The following is a 22712-nucleotide window of genomic DNA, read 5'->3' as shown; positions in this document are numbered from 1 at the left end:
GGCCATATATAGAAAGCTCCTCTTTTCACGTCCATCATGTTTTGTCACGTAATTCTCGGTGATTGGCAATAATTTATTTCATCCGTGATCGACAGTTCACATTTGATTCAGGAATTATGGCAAATAACGTATCAACGTATTTAAGTAGCGTGCCTTTGATGCTCAGTATTGACACAAAAATATAATAAAACGATCTCCAATGGTATATTACATTTATAATTATGGAAATGATAAATCATGGTTAACGTGTACGAACATTTGAAATTGTAATCGACTTCTGAAAAAATATATTAGACGTATTAAAAATGTGGACGTATTAAAAAAGTTCTTAAACTTTCTCATATAAAAATTCTTAAATTAGTCATATAAAAATGTGATTTTGCGATTAAGAAATTTATATTGAATTTATATATATGTAGTAAAAAATGTTCCAAAAATAAAATATATATATGTGGGCTACCTATATAGAAAATGCTATATGATGCATGATAATGAAATAAACTACGAAGAATCTCTGCTTATCCCGTAATGAAATAGTTGCGTATATTCAAAGCTGCTTACGTTTAAACAATGAAAGCGTATGTAGTTTCCATGTAGGTATGCATTTTGTTAGTCAACGTTTAAGCATTAAATGTTAGGGTGGTAAGGTTATTTATTTTGTTAGTCACGAATCTAATAGTATATCTCATTTTTGTAATGTAATGAGCAATAGCAAATATCGTAATTAATCTAGTTAACTAAGGGTTCTTGCATATATCATGTGAGAGAGCTTGTGGAGCTGCCACGTACGAAATGACATTGCTGAAATAAACATATGAAGTAAATGTTAGTTCTTTATAATGTTCCTCAAATAATAATAAGGGGATTTGCATATATAAGATAAAAAAAAATAGTAACACAATTTGGGAAGATACAAATTATTGTAATAGTTGAAAGGATGTTCAGTTAAATAAATTATAAATTGTGTGAAATACCTTACTCACGGAAACCCTAAACATCATAATAATTTAAGAATTACATTAAATTCATATATGGTTTCGATTCCTCATTATTTTATGTAAATCCTAAACCCTAAACATTATAACTACACATGTTCTGGTTTTTTACTTCGTTGAAAAAAGACAGACAAACATATATAATTTATTTATTGATGATGCAATATCTTTTGTTTTGTAAGTTACAATAAACTAATATTAGGTGTTTATTATTCTGTAAAAATTTTATTCTAAAGACTATAATGTAAAACAACACTAAATAAACTCTTCATTGATCATCAGATTAAATGGACTTCCACTTTTTGTATATAGTTTGCATGCATTAGTTGAAAATAAAATGGCATAATATTTAGATCTCAATTCATGCAATCTAATCCGATCCACATAGACTAGGCCCAAAATTGACCATCGATCCTTACTCGAACATTCCGAGATTAACGTTCAAAGAGCCATCATCTCGAGAGCACGTATTAGAGACAAAGTCGCTGACATCGGTAGTTGAAAGGGATCCTTATTAGGGAAAAAGTGTCCCACATCGATAGTTGAAAGAGATCTAGTAATATATAAGATAGATGAACCAATCCAATTATCACCAATTAGTTTTAACTTTGAAGCTCATCTAGCTTAACATGGTATTACAGCCCGATCCATGCAATCCAACCCGATCCACATTGACTCAGTCTAAAGTTGGTCCTCGATCCTTGTCCGAACATTCCGAGGTCGATGGTCAAAAAGCCATCATCTCGAGCGGACATATTAGAGACAGAGTCCCCCACATCTATAGTTGGAGTAGATCCATAGTCATACATAAGATAGATTGACCAATCCACTTATGCCGTAAAAGAAAAGGAACAAGTGCAATTTCAAAAAAATGAAAGTTGCACTTATTTATGAAAGATGTCTATATTCATGGATACCTTACACTAGGGGTTTGAAAACTTGAAGATAGCTATAAAATAGCTAGTCTGTGTTCAGTTGTGGTTCGCCCTAGTTTGAAAAAGCTCCCAGGCACGAGTCTTTAGGCGTCGTCCGCCGTTCCTCTTCCCGGCGCCATCGGCAACTGAGCTCGCCGGCGTCGCCGCTGGTCTCTCTCCCACTCTTCATCTACTTCGTCGTCTGTTTGGTTTCATGTCGTCATTTTATTTCATCGTCTTAGTCAATTTTGGCCTCCTCGCCACCACTGCTACTCCCACTCCTCCCATCTCCGCCATCTCTCTAGCTCCTCTGTTCCTCGGCGCCGCACCTCTCTGTCCAAGCGGAACCAACAGATCCACTCATCCCGAGCGTAGACTCGCCAGATCTGTTCGGTTCCGCATCTCCAAAGCGCCTTCATCATTCCACGCCGCTTCAGATCCCTTAATCTACGTCCTTTCTCCGTTCTGCTGCTCCCCAGCCTCGTCCGACTCCGCCGCTTTTCATTGCTGTTCCGACTCAGACTCCTCCACCACAGCGGTGAACCTTCGCCGGTCTGGGCGAGGAGGCGGCTCTCTGTCGTGTAAAATCGATTCTTCTACAGTTCGGAGTCGAGATCCGCCCACCACCTCCGGCTACAACCATCACCTCTCACCAAACTTCGTCAACAACCTTGCTGGTCTTGATAATGTCGGGAATGTACCCATCGAGGCAACACCGACTCACCAAGGCCTCTATGGAGACAAGATTTACCGAGTAGATCTTTTGCCATCTCCGACAACTGCAAGGTCATGTGTTGATGTTAGGCTCGTACCACCTCCTGTCACCCACCGCAGATCCTCCATTAGCTCCGTCTTTCAACGCAGTACAGATTTGCGGTTTAGCTTAGGTTTCAATGAGAGTTATGGGTATCGATACGGTAATATCAGTGTCCTCTTTCTCAGCCTGACCTCAGCCCCACCCCACCGTTGAAGATCAGCAAGAGCATCTTATCGCCTCCTACCCTTGTAGAGACCTCGACCCCTATGTCCACACTGCCTCATCTCATAACAGATCCAAACGCTCGACCACACAATCCACACAGGAAAGATGTTGATGCCTTGTTGCAAAGTTTTGATTTGATTAAATATTTTTGGTTCTCGTACGGTAATGCCAAAGTCCAAAGGCTTGGATCGGTTAAAACCTCTGCTCTATCATCACTTCTCATCATATTCAGCGTTTCTGTGAAGGTGAACTCGACCTCAAAGTCGAAGTTGTCAATCGGTTCTACCATCGATGCACATGAGCCAAAGGTCCAATTCATACACTTATTTCTGCTTGTCATTGTTTGTTTGGGGAAGTCGATGTTCGCTGTCACTTCCAACGAGCCAATAACTGTCACGATGAGCCTCATCTCTTTGGTTACGACATCCTTTGCTCTTCCGGATGAGGTTTCTAGAACCGGAGTTTATGGTTCAACTCTCTCTGACCAAGCTACTCTAATGAAGTCTCTGACCCCAGCTGCTCAAGCTCCAACAATGTCATCCATGTTTTTCGTTTCAGTGTCAAGGTCACCAATGGAATTGGAGAAGAAAAGAGTTTCAACTGCTTCACCATCTTGCTTACCGATCTTTTTGCTACACGGATGTATTGAGATTCACCTAGTCTCCCGAGGCAACAAAGACGGTTGTAGAGCTGTTCTCTTTCGTTTGACGGGTGTGCTAGACTCAGTCGGTTTGCCACCCCTTTCACTAGGGTATTTCAACGTCTTTTTAGACTATTTAAAGCTCTCTCGAGCTGTGGTTTCAAGGATTCAAGTGAAGATCATCCGCAGATTTCTCTACTTTGAGCTAGTCTCTCTTTGTAACACTTCTATCCTATGTTTTATTGCTTTTATGTTATTAATGTTCATCTTACCGTCGAGCATGCCTCCGGTTGAAAACGTTGTAGCGCTTTAAGTTTAATTAATAAAATTTGTGACAAGCTGAGGATAGTCACACGTTTCTCTCTTGAATATCTCCAACAGTTGAGGTCGTCTTCATATTTGTAGGAGTATGTTACGTTGCCTGGCCCATAAGTAAACAAAATTGAGTTCACGCACACACCACAACCATCAGGGAGCTCTATAGCTGAGCAAGAGACAGTTCCCAAGTCTCCAATAATAAACACACGGTCTCCTATATCTTTGACCACGACCCATTGACCAGCCTCCACATCTAGCCTACACACTCTTAGCGTTAACCGATCGAAGTCTAATGCATTGCCATTAAGAGGGATGATTTGCTCAACCAGGAAAAGTTCATCATCACCAGATGGAACCAGAGACGTGGATGACGCACTGTTGAGAAGCTCCAAGCGTACCAGGGGAGTCAGTTCCAGGAAATGAGGATCGAAACCGAAAACGTCTCCGTTAACAAAGAGTGCATAAAACCTGCCTCTAAAAGTGACTAAATCATCGCACGTAGCTGTTGAGAGTGTCTGAAACCGCCTCCACCTCATTTCATTACTTCTTAACACCATCAAAACACTAGTGCAGTTGAGGAGAACAACAAAATGTCCTCCTCCCTCCTTGTTAAGCGGAAGAGCAGCCACGCCTCTGTACTCTTTAGCATCGCAACCAATCATTCGGTACTGATGGCCAAGAGGGAAGATCTGGCAGTCGAGCATGTTCATCAACCTTGGATCAGAAGATGGAAGCTCTTCTGACTCATCTCTTCCTATCCCTCCCAAGAAATACTCTGAAGCAGCAGACTCGGCAGCAATAGCTCGTTGGGGTCTAAAGAGGAAGAGAGGGATCTTCTCGAGGCTCCACGAGCCTTTGTTATCGAGTGTGGGAAGAGAGTAACTTGGGCGTGATAGGTAAGAAGGAAAGGGTAAGATGGATCGCCACAAGGTGCAAACAGAGCGAGCATGAACAACATCGAAACTGTCCTCCAGATTCTTGGAGATAACGTGGAGTAGCTCTTCAGGGAGAAGAGACCAGTCCGGTACTACGGACACTGTGTTCTCTGATGGAGACAGAGACAGCTTTGAAACCTGAAAGAGATTTAATTAACAACAACAACAAGAATATATCAAATTTAGTAGAGAAGAGTTGTTATTACACTATCTGATAGAAGAGACGAGTCTGACATCACTGATGATGTCTCCTTCTCCGTTGTAGGCTCTGCCATTTCAGCTGATTGCTTCGATTTCTCATAATTTCTACTACATATATATATTAATCGTATAACAGTCTGGAAAACGGAAAGTCAATAAAATCTCGTCTTTGAATGTATGTCCGTTTAAAAATTAAAATCTCTTCAGCCAAAATTCGTTCAAAAGTCAAAACCTGTATAAATAAAACATGCTAACGTATGTTCCCGTTCAAACTCTATTAAAAGCACATTAATTTTTTTTCTTAAATAATTATTTTTTTTCTTTTTTTTTTGCTAAATTTTTTATTTTATCTTATTTATGAATTCTGATTAATAGATTATGCAAACTAGAATTTAAAATTAAATTAGATCTTTCTTTTTTTTTGGTCAACAAATTATTTATTTCTTATAAAATAAAATTGAAATTGGTTTGGTTACAATAATATAAAATTGAATATGGTTTGGTATAGTTTTGAACTTGTGCTTATGCAACTAACGTTGGTTTCCGTTAGTTTTTCATTGTAATTTACCAGAACCGTTTTATTTATATTTTAAATGAAGATGTAAGAAATATTCTGTTTTATTTATATTTAAAATGAAGATGTAAGAAATATTATAAAAAACACTCTTTCCGTTTCAGAAAAAAGTTGCGTTTTAGAAAAATAATTTTTTAAAATTTAATTTTTTACATTTTTAATGATAAATTACAAACTCCAAAAAAATAATTGTGTTTATTGAAATTCTATTAATTAAAAGTTATGAAAAATAATTTATTATAAAAAATGATGCATTAATAATTTTTTTTTCGGAACCTAAACCCTTTAGGTAGAGAAGTTTAGATGTTTTTTTTTTTTTGAACTTAGAAGAAGTTTAGATGTGAAAACACTATTAAAAGTGTGATGCTCTTCATGCGGTAACGACTTCTTATCTGAGTTCTCTTCAGCAACGATCAAATTTTGAAAACGAATGAAGATTGTGAACGATTCAAGTGGGGGAAAAATATATATTTTTTCTATAGATTTTAGGGATTATTATATTACAAATGTTGAGATTGGTTAACTTTTCACAAACGTTATTTCTTGTTTCTTTTTAGAAAAAGAAAAGGAAAAATTGCCAAAAATGACTCAAAACTTGATTTTGAATATAAAAATATATCACAAATTCAATCAAATGCAAAAGTATCTCAAAAAGCTAGTGCAATTACAACAACCTTCTTATGACTAAACAAAAAAACATGTATGGAGTTTTATCAGTATAACTCTCCGCGTGAGAAGACTTACGAAGAAATCTTCTGAGATAAGATTTTTTTGTAAGTCTTCTCGTTCAGTAGATCTTTAAAATAATTTAAATTTTTTATAAAAAAATATTTTGATGGGAAAAAAAATTAAAATCATGTAATAATAAACATTTCTAGATGATGTAAATTTATTTTTACTAAAGTTGAATTATTTTCAACATAGATGAGTGAAAGTAGATTAACTCATGATAGTCATTGGTTTAGGGTTTGATAACATATGATATAATATTGTTGGTATATTTAGGGTTAGATTTTGAAATCTTATATTTTGTTAACTTTAAAAAAATTTTTTTGACCTATATGTATTTAGAGACTATTTAATAATTTGATTTAAACACCTTCTAAATATCTTAAAAGTTTAAGGAAACTTTTTTTGTTTAGTTATTTGATTAAAGGGTCTCGAAGACTCACAGAAGACTTTCCAAGAAGTCTTTTCACATATTCCACCTAAATTTTAGTAGAATTTAGGGTTTCTGTCTAAATTTTTAGAAGAATTTAGGTTTCCCGCCTTAATCGAAGTCTTCTAGAAGTCTTCTAAAGGAAGTATTTTCATGTATTAGATCTTAAAAGTAATTAATAAATTTTATAAAATATATTTTGAAAGACAAAAGAACAAAATCATGTATTAATGAACATTTATAAATGATGGAAATTTAGTTTTACTAAAATTAAATTATTTTTAACATAGATGAATGGATGTAGATTGAGTCAAGTTAGTCTTCGGTTTAGGGTTTGATAACATATGTTATAGTATTGTTTTTATTTTTAGGATTAGATTTTGAAATATTATCTTTTTTTTTAGTTTGACATTTATGTGTTTAGTGACTATCTAATTACTTGATTTAAATATTTTCTAAGTTTTTTTTAAGTTTAAGAAAGTGGTTTTGCTTAGTTATTTGATTATAGGGTCTGGAAGACTCCGATAAGACTTTGGTTTAGGGTTTAGTAACATATGTTATAGTATTCTTTGTATTTAGAGTTTAATTTTAGAATCTTAACTTTTCATTTTTTTGACATACATTTGTTTAGTTTTGTGTATATTAAACATTTTATAAGTTTGATTTTAAGTTTAATGATTTGTTTTTTGCTATCTAGTTAGTTATTTTATTAAGTTATGGTTTGAAAATTTTCTAGAAGACTTCTGAGGAAGTCTTCTCACAATTTCCCGCCTAATTTTTGTAGAATTTAGGTTTCATGCCTAAAGCGAAGTCTTCCATAAATCTTCCAGAAGTCTTCTCATGTATTTGATTTTGGGTCTAGAAGACTTCACAAGAAGTCTTCTTCCTCTTTTGTATCGAAATTTTTTAACATAATTGAAGTTTTTATCTCCATATATAAAGAAAATTTACACATTCTTTTTTTTCCTCTCAAATGTCTACAACAAAAATGTAATGTTTCTCACTCTAAAACTCTACAACCTCTCTCTAATCTCTTTGAACATCAAAACATCAAGCTTTAAATCCATTTATCATTTTCTTTTCTTATGTCTTCTCACTATTTTATCTTCTCTTTGCAGATTTTTCATTACATGGTTCTCATCTTTCACTCATTTAAACGTATATATATAAATTTTGGATATTTATTATTGTGTGTTTTACATATTAGATTCTAAAATATTATAGATTCAACTTAATGTGACTGTTTCGTTTATTATTTAATCATAAAATTATATTTTTGAAGTTTTTCTCTGTTTTGAAGTCATTTGAATGTTTTTGAATTTGCAGGTTTTTCACAACTGAACAGACTTTGAAAGACTTCTCAGAAGACTCTCGGAAGACTTCTCAGAATACTTTAGGCAAGTCTTATAGTGCAAATTATGCTAGAAGACTTCCCACAAAGTCTTCAGAAAGTCTTCCGAAGTCTTCAGAAAGTCTTCTGCCCAAAGTGGTACAAATTTTGGATAAGTATTTTGTGTGTGTTTATATATTAGATTCTAAAAAGTTGTAGATTCAAACTAATTTGATTGTTTAGTTTATTATTTAAGCATAAAAAATTATTTTTGAAGCTTTCTTTGTTTTGAAGCCATTTGAATATTTTTGAATATGCAGATTTTTCAGATCTGAGTCAGACTTTGGAAAACTTCTCAGGAGACTCTTGGAAGACTCTCAGAAGACATCTTGAGAAATCTTTTAAAGCATTTTATGCAATAAGACTTCCCACGAAGTCTTCAGCCATAAGTGATACAAATTTTGAATATGTATTTTGTGTGTTTTATATATTTGATTCTAAAAAATTATAGATTAAACCTAATGTGGTTGTTTTGTTTATTATTTAAGTATAAAGAATTTATTTTTGAGTTTACTCTGTTTTGAAGTCATTTGAATGCTTTTGAATATGCATATTTTTTCATATCTGTGTCAGACTTTGGAAGACTTCTCAAAAGACTCTTAGAAGACTTCTCAAAAGACTCTTAGAAGACTCTTAAAAGACTCTTGGAAGACTTTTTGGGAAGTCTTCTAATGTTTTTTATGCTAGACAACTTCCCGCAAAGTCTTCGGGAAGTCTTCCGAAGTCGTATGGTCAAGGTGGTATAAAAGAATGATGTCAAGTGGAGTCCAAACTTATCTATGTTGAGGAATTATATCTAGCTCCATGTGTAATAGTTTTGTTTATGGTATGTTTTATGATTTGTATGTGTATTCTTTTAGTTGTGAATTCTTTTGTAAACTTGAAGAGATATTAATCAAAAGAATATGGTATATATGTTCATGTTTTTTTTCCCAAAGTACTTGACATTATTGAAGTTATTGATACAACATACCAAGAAATGTTTTAAACCATTCTACCCACTTATAACAAAACACAATAATAACACAAAAACTTAGTCAAATTTACTAAAACTAAGAGAGAAGACTTCACAAGTAAACTTAGTCAAATTACACAAAATATCAAACTTGAATTTTAAATGAAAGTTGAAATTTTAAATCTTATGTAAGTTAAAAATTATACCTTATATCTGAAGATACACATTAAACCACATGATTTGATATTTTTGAAGTTACTTAACACTTTTGAAAGTTAAAAACATACTTTGAAATTACTTAACACTCTTAAAAATCTAACATAGAAGACTTTTCCAGAAGTCATGTGAGAAGACTTCTCCAGAAATCATCTAGAGAAGACTTCTCCAGAAGTCATCTAGAGAAGACTTCTCCAGAAGTCATCTAGAAACATTAGTAAACATAAATATCTGAAATCTCATAATTATCACCCAAAAAGTTATGAATTTCATTCATGAACCCCAATATTGACTAATACACATGAATTAATAAGAAAATATTAAAAAGTAATTTTAATTGTAGAGAAAATGAAAGTTTATTCAACATTGACGTAGAAGACTTCTACGGAAGTCTTCTCCGAGATAAGAAGTCTTTATTTATGTCATTTTTGCAATTGCAAATTTACGAAGGAAGACTTCTTAAGAAGTCTACTCTATAGAAGACATCTTGAGAAGTCTTCCTTCATAAATATTGGTTTAATTTTGAATTTGAAAAATTCTCGAAAATGCCAGAGAAGACTTCTCGAGTAGCTTTCTCGGATAAATATGTTAGTTTTGCAATTGACTAAAGTTTGTCAGAAACTTGACTTTTTATAGAAGACTTATATAGAATTCTTCTGAAAGTTTTCTCAATGTCGCAAGAAGTCTACCTGGAATACTTTTGCAATTGACTATATTTGATTTTATCAGAGAAGACTTCTAGAAAGATATGACCAAAACCCAGAATAAAATTTGTGACACTGAGAAGACTTCGGGAAAATTTTCAGAAGACTTTCTATAGAAGTTTTTTTTCGAAAAGACTTCCCGAGAAGTCTTATATAAAAAGTCAAATTTCTAACAAACTTTGGTCAATTTCAAAACTAACATATTTATCCGGTGGATTTTCGTTTTTTTCTTAATAAAGGAAAGTTAGAAGACTTCTAAGGAAATCTTCTTGATGTAGAATGCATCTAGCGAAGTCTTCTGAAAGTCTTCGCGAACAGATCTGAGAAAAAAAATGATTACATATCTTGAGTCTGTGAGATTACTTATTTTGCGTCTCTAAGTACCCAGAACGTCACTACAAAAGCTACCAAGTCGTTAATGAGCACGAATCATGAACTTTAATGTCTCTATGAACCTTACAAAGCTTGGAACCAAAATCTTAGTTTTTTTGGATGAATTTGAAGAGAGCGAAAAATGTGATTTATGTGCATAAGTAATGAGATATGAAAAATAAGAATCAAAACTTTGGTACATTAAAAGTTTTAAATTGGTTGTTCATGGTGGTTAGTATATTGATGGAAATGTCAATATTGTTAATATTTTTTTTTATATTGTTAATATTTGGTGAAGATGAAGATGAGGATGATAAGGTAAAATAATCATTTGTAAAAAAAAAAAAATTAATAGCATTTTCGTGAATAACTTAAACTTTTAGGATGAATAAGAAAAAAAAATTCAAAAAAACCATTGTTATTTTTGTGTTTGACTCAAAATTTTAGATCATATTTGAAAAAGTCCAAAAGAAAATTTTCAGAAACTAATTACTAGGGAATTTTGCTAAAAATGGAAAAACCTTGTTTTGTTCATATACCATAAATTCAAGCTTAATAGATTTTGGAAAATAAACGCCATTATTATTGTTCCTTGTTACAAAAAAAAAGATAATAACAGTATTAATGTTTTCCTTGCAATTAGGCCAAGGATCAGACCCAGTCTCATGTCCTTTATGATTGACTCATACTCTAAAGTTTACACTCCTATGGGTGTGTGGCCATGAAGAACGGTGGCTATATGCATCTGCTGAAGATCTGGTATAAGATGAAATTTAGTCAAAACACGACTGTGAGATATCAAGAGCACATATAGGCAGACAAATGTGTTCCTAGTACAAACTGAATTGTATTAAAACTAGACTAATAATCTAAGCTTTCACCATATCACAAACTCTTTACCTAAAAATCGTAACGAAAATTCAAAACCGAACCTAATAAAATAAATAAATAGATGTCTCCAGAATCCAAAGACCTACCGTTCAACCCGGAGAGCCACTACCGGAGACGTGCCGAGGATAGTCACCAGATCCTCTCTTGAATATCTCCAACAGTTGAGGTCGTCGTCATATTTGTAGGAGCATGTTACATTGCTTGGCCCATAAGTAAACAAAATAGAGTTCGCACTCACACCACAACCATCAGGAAGCTCTTTCGCCGAGAATGAGACATTTCCCAAGTCTCCAATAACCAACACACGGCCTCCTATATCTTTGACCACCACCCATTGACCAGCTTCCACATCTAGCCTACACACTCTTAATTTTAACCGACTCATTAAATCTAACACATCAGCATTATGAGAGGAGATTAGCTCAACCAGGAAAAGCTCATCATCACCAGATGGAACCAGAGAGGTGGACCAACCGCATTTCCGATCAAGCTCGAAGCGTACCAGCGGATACAGTTCCAGGAAATGAGGATCGAAACCGAAAACGTCTCCGTTAACAAAGAGTGCGTAAAACCTGCCTCTAAACGTGACTAAGTCATCGCACGGATGTACTGAGAGTGTCTGAAACCGCCTCCACCTCATTTCGTTACTTCTCAACACCATCAGAACACTAGTGCAGTTGAGGAGAACAACGAAATCTCCTCCTCCCTCCTTGTTTAGAGGAAGAACAGCCACGCTTCTGTATCCTTTAGCATTGCAAGCAATCATTCGGTACTGATGGCGAAGAGGGAAGATCTGGCAGTCAAGCATGTTCATCAACCTTGGATCAGATGATCCTGGAATCTCTACTTTAACTGAGCATTGGTTAGGATATGGAAGCTCCTGCTCTGGCTCATCTCTGCCTATCCCTCCCAAGAAGTAGTCAGCGGCAAGAGCTCGGGGTCTAAAGAGGAAGAGAGGGATCTTCTCGAGGGTCCAAGAGCCTTTGTTATCGAGCGTGGGAAGAGAGTAACTTTGGCGTGATAGGTAAGAAGGAAAGGGAATGATGGAACGCCACGAGGTGCAAACAGAGCGAGCATGAACAACATCGAAACAGTCATCCAGCTTCTCGGAGATAATGTTCAGTGGCTTTTCAGGGAGAAGGGACCAGTTGATCTCGTTAGTTGTCATTTTTGCTGATGGAGACAGAGACAGTTTTGAAACCTGAAAGAGAGATTTATATTGTAAAGCTACAACACTTAGATTGGTTCTAATCTTCATTTCAGCATATAAACACCATACCGGAATCTATCAACAAGCATTAAAAAGAATCCTATGAAATTTAGTAGAAAAGAGTTCTTACACTATCCGAGAGAAGAAACGAGTCTGGCATCACAGATGATGTCTCTTTCTCCGTTGCAGGCTCTGCCATTATAGCTGACTGCTTCGATTTCTCATGATTTTAACTACATATATATATATATTAATTAATCGTATAACAGTCTGCAAAACAGGCGATAAAATCTCGTCGTTTAATGTATGTCCGTTTAAAATCTCGTCATTAAATGTATGTCCGTTTGAATTCTTGTAAGTCAAAATTCGCTCAAAACCTGTTTAAATAAAACATGCTAACGTATATGTCCATTCAAATTCTATTTAAAGCACATTAAATTTTTATTTTATTTCTTAAATAATTGTTTTTATTTTATTTTTTTTATGAATTCTGATTGACAGATTATGCAAACTAGAATGTAGAATCAAATTTATTTATTTTTCTTATTAGAAAACTATAATAAAATAAATTGAATTGGTTTGGTTTGGTTACAATAAATCGAATTGGTTTGGTTAAAACTGAATATGGTTTGGTATAATTTTAAACTTATGCTTATGCAGTTTAATCGGAAATCCTCCTATACATTAAAAGAGAAGTCACTTTAGTGATTTCTGCTGACATGGCATTAATATAGAGCTTTTTAGAAAAATTGTTATAATTCTATTGGTCGATTTTTTTGAATTTTATTTTTCATTTATTTTAATCAATCGCTTATGTAGACAAACCCAAAACTATTGTTGATTTCGTTAAGCCCATATATAGCTAGGGGATAATAATTATCGATTTAGTTTAGCATTGGACAAGATTTAGAACTAAGACAAATATTAAAAACTTTCCTTATTATTCAAACAGTAAACTTGCGCATGTTGATATCATATTAATTACATTTGCTTAGAAAATATTATAATGTTTCTAATTAGTAGGGGTGGGCGTTCGGGTACTCGTTCGGGTTCGGGTCGGGTATTTTGGATTTTCGAGTATTTCGGTATAAAAGTGTAGAACCCGTTCGGGTATTTCTGTACTTCGGGTCGGGTTCGGGTATTTTTAGTTCGGATTCGGTTATTTCAGATCGGGTTCGGATATTTAGATTTTGAAAAAAAAATTAAAATTTTCATTTCTCAAGTTTCTTATATTTAAAAATATAACTTTCATTTAACTAATTTTTTTATTTTTAATAGATTGAATGGTTAATAGTTTTAGACATAAAAATTTAAAACTAAAAATTAGGGCTGTTCAATATGGTAAAACCGAACCGTACCGAACCGAACCGAACCGAAATAGACAATATGGTTTGGTTTTGATATATACCATATAAACCGAATGGATATAGTTTTATAAAAACCGTAGGATTTGGATATGCTTTGGTATATAACCGATTAAACCGAATAAACCGAACAAAAACCGATTAAAAGTAGAAACATGTAAATATGTATCTATTTATAACAATACATGAAAATCTATTTGTTATATAAGTTAAATTTGTGTTAATAACTATTACCATAATTTTATAGTAATAAAAAACTTTAATTTGTAAAACACTTGAACTATAACTAAATAACAATACATCGCAATTCAGACATCTTATTTTCTAAGTCTTTTTTTGATCTTTTTGATTTATTTTAGTCTTCATTAAATTAATATGAAAATTATAAATTTGATAGAAAATTTTCAATTGAAAAAGCATGACTTTAATGAACACTAAATATGGAAGAGTGGAAAAACTTTTCTTTCATGTTTCTGTTTTGTTTCATATTTTTATTTTCAAAATTTGAAGCTTTGATTTTAGTTATAGATTTGATTATTTTATTTGATGGTAGAAGCATTTTTACTTTTTTGTTCATTTATTTAAACATGTAATATATTTTTAATAAATGACTGTGTTGACAATATGACTAAAATTCATATAATATGATCTCAAACAAAATAATTATGTTTTTTGGTATAAAACCGAATACACCGAAAACCGACGGTATATAAACCGAACCGAACCGAAGTAAATATGGATTTAGAATGGTAGTTATATTTTACTAACCAAAATACTGAAAACCGAAAATAACCGAACCGAAACCGAACCGATATCCGGATTGAACACCCCTACTAAAAATGCATTAATTTAGTTATTTTAAAAAAAAAAAAATTGGATGTAATTTTTTGTTAATTTTTTAAATAAAAAACTTGACATGCATTTTCGGATCGAGTTTGGGTGCCACTTCGGATATCGGGTAAAATGCCCACCCCAACTAATTAGGTTGTTTGTTTTTAATAACTTACCTTTCTAATATGGATTACTTGCGCAAGTTGAAATCATTAAATATCCAAATAACTTATTGACAAAATTTGTTTTTAATAACTTACCTTTCTAATATGGATTACTTGCGCAAGTTGAAATTATTAAATATTCAAATCACTTATTCACAATATTGATTACTTACGCAAGTTGAAATCATTAAGTATTATCGATTTAGTTTACCCTTGGGCAAGATTTAGAATTAAGACAAATATTAAAAACTTTCCTTATTATTCAAACGGTAAACTTGCGCATGTTGATATCATATTTATTACATTGCTTACAAAATATTTTAATGTTTCTAATTAGGTTTTTTGTTTTTAATAACTTACCTTTCTAATATGGATTACTTGCGCAAGTTAAAATCATATCATATGCAAATCATTTTTTTGACAATACACATTTAATATCTTTCTTTAAACAATTTCATTATTTATTGTGCAAAATATTGTGCGTCATTAATATGAAAAATAAATCGACTGTATATATATATGAGACACCTAAGGTCTTAAAATACAAACATTCTCTTTTCATTCTTTAAAGTATTATTCACAAATCTCTCCTCTCATACTATTAAGGTATTACGACGATGATGCTTGTGTGCTAAGAAAAATGTGTTTAGACGCAAAGGCTCCTCATCTTTCATCGACTGTGCCACCCACTTTGCCTTGAAAGTATTATATGCTACTTAATGAATCGATTCTGCCACCCACTTTCATCGATTCTGCCACCCACTTTACCTTGGAAGTATTATAGAAAGATTAATAATGTTTTATTTATTACTTTTAATATTTATATAAACTATAAAATACAATGAACAAAATTTTATATAAGATAATTATAACAGTTTTATACTTTACTTGATGAATTGTGTTCGAATATAATTATATAATAAATATTTTAAATATTACAAAATCCAAAAATGTTTATTAATATTATTTTTAAATTATTTATCGTTGTTTAAATAATAAATTTATCATAATTTATAAAATGCTTACAAAATGTAAGGCAAAGTTGCACTTTCAAGAGTTAAGTCGAGATCTAAATTAAAAATCCTAATAACTGGTAAAAAAAGGAAGCCGCAGACAAAAATATTGAATGTTGTCTACAAACAAGTTTTTCAGAATATTTCGTATTCACGGTACGTAATTTTAATCTATTTTTTTTCAAATACAAATTTTAAAATGAATAAACTGTTGCAACTATTTATTTTTTGTATTTGCTAGATGTGTTGTGATGAGTTAGGAGACCGATGACGGTATGTCAATTTAATATTATTTCATGTTCAATAAAATTTATAAATCTATCAAATAATGTTAACCCGTCAAATTGCTTACAAAATTTATTTAATGTTTTCCAAGTTTCTAATTGAATTTGCTTTCTTTATCGAGAAATGTACTTCATAATTTATATTATTTATGGATAATATTTTGATTTTTATTATATTTTCTTTTAATATGTCTACATAAATGTTTGTTTATTATTTATGGAAAAATAATATTATTCACCTAAAATAAAGAATTACAAAACATATACAATACAATTCTAATTAATGATAATATAAAATCTGTTACTTCTAAAACTATACACTATTTATTCCATTTTTTGAATGAAAGTATCTTCGTAAACACACAAAATATTTGGTGACGTTGCAATTATACATACACACAATATCTGCCTCTTCATACTGACGTTACTGTATTCCCTCTCTTGAGGTACAGACCGAGAGAGAACACAAGGTGCGGACTGATCATGTTCTAATGCCCGCACCCGGCCACCTAGTCGATACATAATTGCATGTATTTGATGAATTTCATGGTGAGTTATCCAAAAGACTTTTATTTAATATTAGATCAGAAAGAATAAAAAGAGTTTTTTCTTTTGTGCAACTGCAAACAATAGAAAGAGTTTAAGCGAGACTATACCGATTATTACTAGAAATAGAAAGACACAATAGGTATCTTTTTGCTTAAACTCTTTGTATTTCAAATCCTGAGAAATAATCAAGCACAAAACTAAAAGTCTACGGTAACCAAAACTGCCAATAGCCAAGAAACATTTCTAAGACCATAAAACAAAAGAAAAACTAAAAATGGAGTGGAGTCAAGTCCATGATTGAGTTAACATTCTCTTAAAAAAACATTCTTGTGTTAAAGAAAGAAAGAAAAGAGTTAAACATTTCTTATAGAACAGAATTAAGATAACGTGCGTCTTCACCAACATTAATATATACATGAAATCAAGATTAAGAAAAAACTAAAGAGAACAACTTGTGCTAGAAGTCAGTTTTTAAAAAAAAAAAAAAAACTTGTGCTAGAAGTCTAGAACCAATCTGCATACATAACCATGAGTAATAATAACAAGGTTGTCCTTGCCTTTGGGCCACAGATCAAGATCGATTTCCCTCAGACGTAGCCCCATGTCCTTTATGCTCGGTTCATTGCTTCGCTAGTAAGGTAATGCATCCAGCGGGGGAGATCTAGTATAAGAAGAAATTTGGTCAAAACACACGACTCCTGTTATCAACAACTGCATAGTCAGAAAAAATGAGTTGCAAGTAAAAGAACTAAACGCACCGCTCGACCCGCAGAGTCACCACCGGAGAAGTGCTGAGGATAGTCACCAGATTCTCTCTTGAAAATCTCCAGCAGTTGAGGTCGTCTTCCTCGCGTCCTGTCTCTACTCCATATTTGTAAAAGTATGTTTCATTCCATGGCATATGAGTATACAAAATTGAGTTCCCACTCACACCACAACCATCAGGAAGCTCTTTCGCCGAGAATGAGACATTCCCCAAGTCTCCAATAATAAGCACACGGTCTCCTATATCGGTGACCACCACCCATTGACCAGCCTCCACATCTAGCCTACACACTCTTAGCGTTAACCGATTGAAGCTTAACACATCGTCATTACGAGGGAGGATTGTCTCAACAAGGAAAAGCTCATCATCGCCGGATTGAACCAGCTCATTGCTTGAACAACAGTTCGGTAGCTCCAAGGGCTTCAGGGGAGTCAGTTCCAGGAAATGAGGATCGAAAGCGAAAACCTCTCCGCTGATAAAGATTGCATAAAACTTGCCTCTAAAAGTGAATAATTCCTCGCAAGTAGCTTCTGTGAATGGCTGTAACCGTCTCCACCTCATTTCAGCACTTCTAAACACAAATATAACCCTAGTGAAGTTAAGGAGAACAACAAAATCTCCCCCTCCCTCCTGGTTTAGAGGAAGAACAACCACGTTTCTGTACTCTCTAGCATTGCAACCAATCATTCTGTACTGATGGCCAAGAGGGAGGATCTGGCAGTCTTTCATATTCATCAACCTCCGATCAGATGATCCTGGAATCTCCACTTTCACCGAGCATTGGATAGGAGATGAAAGCTCTTCCTCCTCCTCTTCTGGCTCATATCGCCTTATCCCTCCCAAGAAATACTCAGAAGCAGCAAGAGCTCGGGGTCTAAAGAGGAACAGAGGGATCCTTTCGAGGCTCCACGAGCCTTTGTTATCAAGCGTGGGGAGAGTGTAACTTGGGCGTGATAAGGGAGAAGGAAAGGGAAAGATGGATCGCCACAGGGTGCAAACAGAGCGAGCATGCAGAGCATCGAAACAGTCATCCAGATTCTTGGAGATGATGTGGAGTAGCTCTACAGGGAGAAGAGACCAGTCCGGTACGGACACAGTCTTCTCTGATGAAACCTGAAAGAGATTTAATTAACAACAATAACAAGAATCTATCTTCTATAGTAGAAAAGTAAAGAAACGAAGTCAATGTGTATTGAAAGAGAGTTACATATATACAATTCTCAACTGAGATTATTCAAGAGTATCTCTAACTCTCTGTTACAACAACTAAACAAACACTGTAAGTTTGTAACAGATGGAAGAATATTACGTAGATACCAATCTTCAATCTGACATTAATTTAACCCGCCAAATAATATTACATAGATGGAAAGAATATTACGTGACAGTTGTTATTACACTATCTGAGAAAAGAGACGAGTCTAACATCACTGATGATGTCATTTTCACTGATTACTTCGATTTCACAGCCTGAACAAAGAAAAATTAGGCATCTTTGGGTCTACGTAAACATGAACAGAAAAGTAGCCTAGCTAATCCCACAACAGTCTGGAACTGAAACAGAGAATTAAATCGAATTCTAGAACATATGTTTGTGTTTTTGTTGCTAGTTATTACCAAACAAAAGGGGAGAAAGAATCAGTTACCCAAACCATGGTTGCTGTCTTCTTCTTTCTCGGTGCCATTTGAAATCAGTGAGAAATTTTATGTTTCTTCTAGGGTTTGTCCGGTAAACTGCAAAAGAAACAAGACATAAACAACGGAAACCGTCTTGTGGTTAAATGAACAAAACAACGGAACCGTCTGTCTTGTTAAATAAATGTTGATATGTTGGGAGGTCTTCTCGATGAAGTGGAGGGTGTCACTGTCATTTATTTTTCTTATTAAAACAAGAACATAACATAATCAAAATTTTATTTTACAACATAATCAGAACATTTGTCTTTGATATCTGGCTATCTCGCCAACAAGCCTATCTTTTTATTATGCTAACTTTTTTATTTGTTTCCTCTGTATGCACATACCTAATATACCTAGGAATTCTTTCAAATCTTTTCTCTTATATTTTTCCTTTTGCAATTTATATTTCACAGTATTTGATAATAGAAAAAACAAAAAATATATTTTCTATATATTACAGATTTTTCTTAACCCATTTTCTTATATTTTTGCTTTTATGATTATTCTATGTACTATCATGATAACAAAAAATATATTTCCTGTACTATTTTTATAAGTTTTATGTTGTTGTTCTTTGATCAAAACAAAATAACAAACTGAAGGGTAAAAACTATTTCCAACATTCGAAAGTTGAAACATGATTTAGACAGTGGACTCAACATCTTACAACTCTATTTAGTAAAAAAAAAAAATCTTACAACTCTACATGAATGTAAAAAAAGATTTGTATAACCTTTTCTGTTTGTACTATATATATTACAGTATACATCTTTATTTTAATCCCAAAATTATATGTTATGAACAACTGTATTTACATCGTACTGAAAATTTCAGTCGTGCTTTTTCATTATTTTGAAAAATTTGTGTTATATGGAATCCAATCTCAAAAACATAATTTAAAAAATACTAAATAATATTTTGATCAAGTTTTTATTAATTATAAGATAAAATGGGCTTCAACATTTTCTATAAGATTTGCATACATAAGATAAAATTTAATTGAAATAATAACACAATTTTAGTAATTTATAAAAATATTGTAATAGTTGAATATATGTACAGTTACATGGATTATGAAAATGTGTCAAATATCTTTATCTTATTGATTGAAACCCTTATATCATTATAAGGAAGTTCTAATTTTTCTTATGAAGGAAGCTAATGTTAGATGTTAAAGATATTAAGCACTATATTAATTTTGATAAATTATAGGTCATCTTTATGTTCTTAACAGACGTAGCCAGCCCCATGTCCTTTATGTTCGGTCCATTGCTTCGCTAGTATAAGAAGAAATTTGGTCAAAACACACACGACTCTGTTATCAACAGAAAAAAAATGTGTTGCAAATAAAAAAGAAGTAAACGTACCGCTCGACACGCAGAGCCACCACAGGAGAAGTGCTGAGGATAGTCACCAGATTGTCTCTTGAATACCACCAACAGTTGAGGTCGTCTTCCTCGCGTCCTGTGTCTACTCCATATTTGTAAAAGTATGTTTCATTCCATGGCATATGAGTATACAAAATAGAGTTCCCACTCACGCCACAACCTTCAGGAAACTCTTTAGCTGAGCACGAGACACTCCCAAACTCTCCAATAATAAACACACGGTCTCCTATATCGGTGACCACCACCCACTGACCAGCCTACACACTCTTAGCGCTAGCCGATTGAAGTCTAACACGTCGTCATTACGAGGGATGATTTTCTCAACAAGGAAAAGCTCATCATCACCAGATTGAACCAGATCATTGCATGAACCACAGTTGGGTAGCTCCAAGGGCTTCAGGGTAGTCAGTCCCAGTAAATGAGGATCGAAAGCGAAAACATCTCCGCTAATAAAGATTGCACAAAACTTGCCTCTGAAAGTGAATAGCTCCTCGCACGTAGCTGTTGTGAATGGCTGTGTATGTAACCGCCTCCACCTCATCTCAGTGCTTCTATACACCAACAAAACTTTAGTGAAGTTAAGGAGAACAACAAAATCTCCTCCTCCTCCTCCCTCCTGGTTTAGAGGAAGAACAACCACGTTTCTGTACTCTTTAGCATTGCAGCCAATCATTCTGTACTGATGGCCAAGAGGGAGGATCTGACAATCATTCATCTTCATCAGCTTTGGATCAGATCCTGGAATCTCCACTTTCACCGAGCATTGGATAGGAGATGAAAGCTCTTCCTCCTCCTCTTCTGGCTCATCTCGCCTTATCCCTCCCAAGAAATACTCAGAAGCAGCAAGAGCTCGGGGTCGAAAGAGGAACAGAGGGATCCTTTCGAGGCTCCACGAGCCTTTGTTATCAAGCGTGGGGAGAGTGTAACTTGGGCGTGATAAGTGAGAAGGAAAGGGAAAGATGGATCGCCACAGGGTGCAAACAGAGCGAGCATGAAGAGCATCGAAACAGTCATCCAGATTCTTGGAGATAACGTGGAGTAGCTCTTCAGGGAGAAGAGACCAGTCCGGTACTACGGACACTGTGATCTCGTTCGTTGATGGAGACAGAGACAGTTTTGAAACCTGAAAGAGAGATTTAATTTTCATTCCAGCAAAGAACAAACAATAACCAAGAATCTGTCAAAATTTAGTAGAAAAGAGTTGTTATTACACTATCTAAGGGAAGAGACGAGGATGATGTCGCAGGTTCTGTCATTTTCACTGATTGCTTCGATTTCACAGTCTGGAACTGAAACAAACAGAGAATCAAATCGAATTCCAGAACATCTGTTTGTGTTTTCTTGTTGCTAAGTTATATATTACCAAACAAAAAGGGGGAGAAAGAGTCAGTTACCCTAACCAGGGTTGGTGTCTTCTAGGGTTTGTCCGGTAAACCGTCTGTATTGTTAAATCGTGTTGATATATGGTGGGAGGTCTTCTTGATGAAGTGGAGGGTGTCATTTATGTATCTTATTGAAACAAGAACATAATATATAATTAACCTTTTTGTCTACAGTACTATTTACTGTTTGTGCTATAAATCTTTTAATCTTTCTGATAATGTTGTAAAATCAACCTTTTAATTAATTTATTCGAAACATTTAACTAAAAATAATATCTTCTTAAGTTTACACAAAATATATGTATCCGTTAATCGAATCAAACCTAACCCAAAAAATTATATCAAATTAAATCGAAACTAATAAAATGTCCAAGTTAATCCAAAAAAAAAGTTATTTGAAAAATTGAAACCAAACCTAACCCAAACTGAAGTATATTTATTTGAATCACAATTACATATTTAAATATATTAGTTATGTTTGAATTTAATATTTAAAATATAAGAAAAATATAGAACTGTCCAAATTACATAAAACAGACAAAAATAAATAACCAAAAATACTCAAAATATTTGAAATATCTGAAATACATTTTGTTTCTTCAACCAATCTAAACCAGTTGGATATTTATCACACATTATTCAATTAATATTATATATTATTTTTAATTTTTAGATTGGAGAATCTAAAATATATTTAAAATTTTAAAATAATTCTAATAGGTGTCCGATTCCAAATCAAATCTGCAAAAACATGAACCAACCCGGAAAATAATAATATTTACACCCCAAATATTAATAAAACAGGTTAAAATTTCAAAATTAAATTATATAATAA

General features: G+C 33.5%; 2 protein-coding genes across 6 annotated transcripts; both read right to left on the bottom strand.

Moving 5' to 3' along the window:
* Positions 1-3023: 3023 nt before the first annotated feature.
* Positions 3024-4934, bottom strand: LOC103864648 (F-box/kelch-repeat protein At1g64840-like; the record flags this gene model as incomplete). The annotated part of the gene is made up of 1 exon (XM_033289375.1): positions 3024-4934. A coding segment is annotated over one exon (1140 nt), but the record flags the coding sequence as incomplete, so codon positions are not given.
* Positions 4935-7051: 2117 nt separating this feature from the next.
* LOC103864622 (F-box/kelch-repeat protein At1g64840) lies at positions 7052-22677 on the bottom strand. Of its 5 annotated transcripts, none has more exons than XM_033289870.1 (5): positions 21859-22677; positions 21707-21784; positions 20753-21618; positions 11333-11602; positions 7052-11111 (listed from the first exon to the last, which is right to left on the bottom strand). In XM_033289870.1, the coding sequence occupies exons 2-5, from the start codon at positions 21749-21751 to the stop codon at positions 11039-11041; spliced, it is 1254 nt and encodes a 417-aa protein (XP_033145761.1). In that variant the 5' UTR covers positions 21752-21784; positions 21859-22677; the 3' UTR covers positions 7052-11038. The 5 variants fall into 5 exon arrangements, with proteins under 5 accessions (XP_033145761.1, XP_033145760.1, XP_033145762.1 ...); XM_033289869.1 differs by having other exon boundaries at positions 21890-22677; XM_033289871.1 differs by having other exon boundaries at positions 21896-22677.
* Positions 22678-22712: the final 35 nt, after the last annotated feature.

Source organism: Brassica rapa, chromosome A04 (assembly GCF_000309985.2).
Source record: "Brassica rapa cultivar Chiifu-401-42 chromosome A04, CAAS_Brap_v3.01, whole genome shotgun sequence".
NCBI lineage: Eukaryota > Viridiplantae > Streptophyta > Magnoliopsida > Brassicales > Brassicaceae > Brassica > Brassica rapa.
This window is presented reverse-complemented; position numbering and strand designations above follow the sequence as displayed.

Bases quoted from the DNA above. Each gene is read 5' to 3' on its own strand.
- LOC103864622 (XM_033289870.1), bottom strand. From the start codon at position 21,751: ATGACAGAACCTGCGACATCATCCTCGTCTCTTCCCTTAGATAGT. The intron at 21,619-21,706 runs GTAATAACAACT...TCTCTCTTTCAG, and splicing joins CGTCTCTTCCCTTAGATAGT to GTTTCAAAACTGTCTCTGTC. The intron at 11,112-11,332 runs GTAGGTCTTTGG...ATCTTATACCAG, and splicing joins GTGGCTCTCCGGGTTGAACG to ATCTTCAGCAGATGCATATA.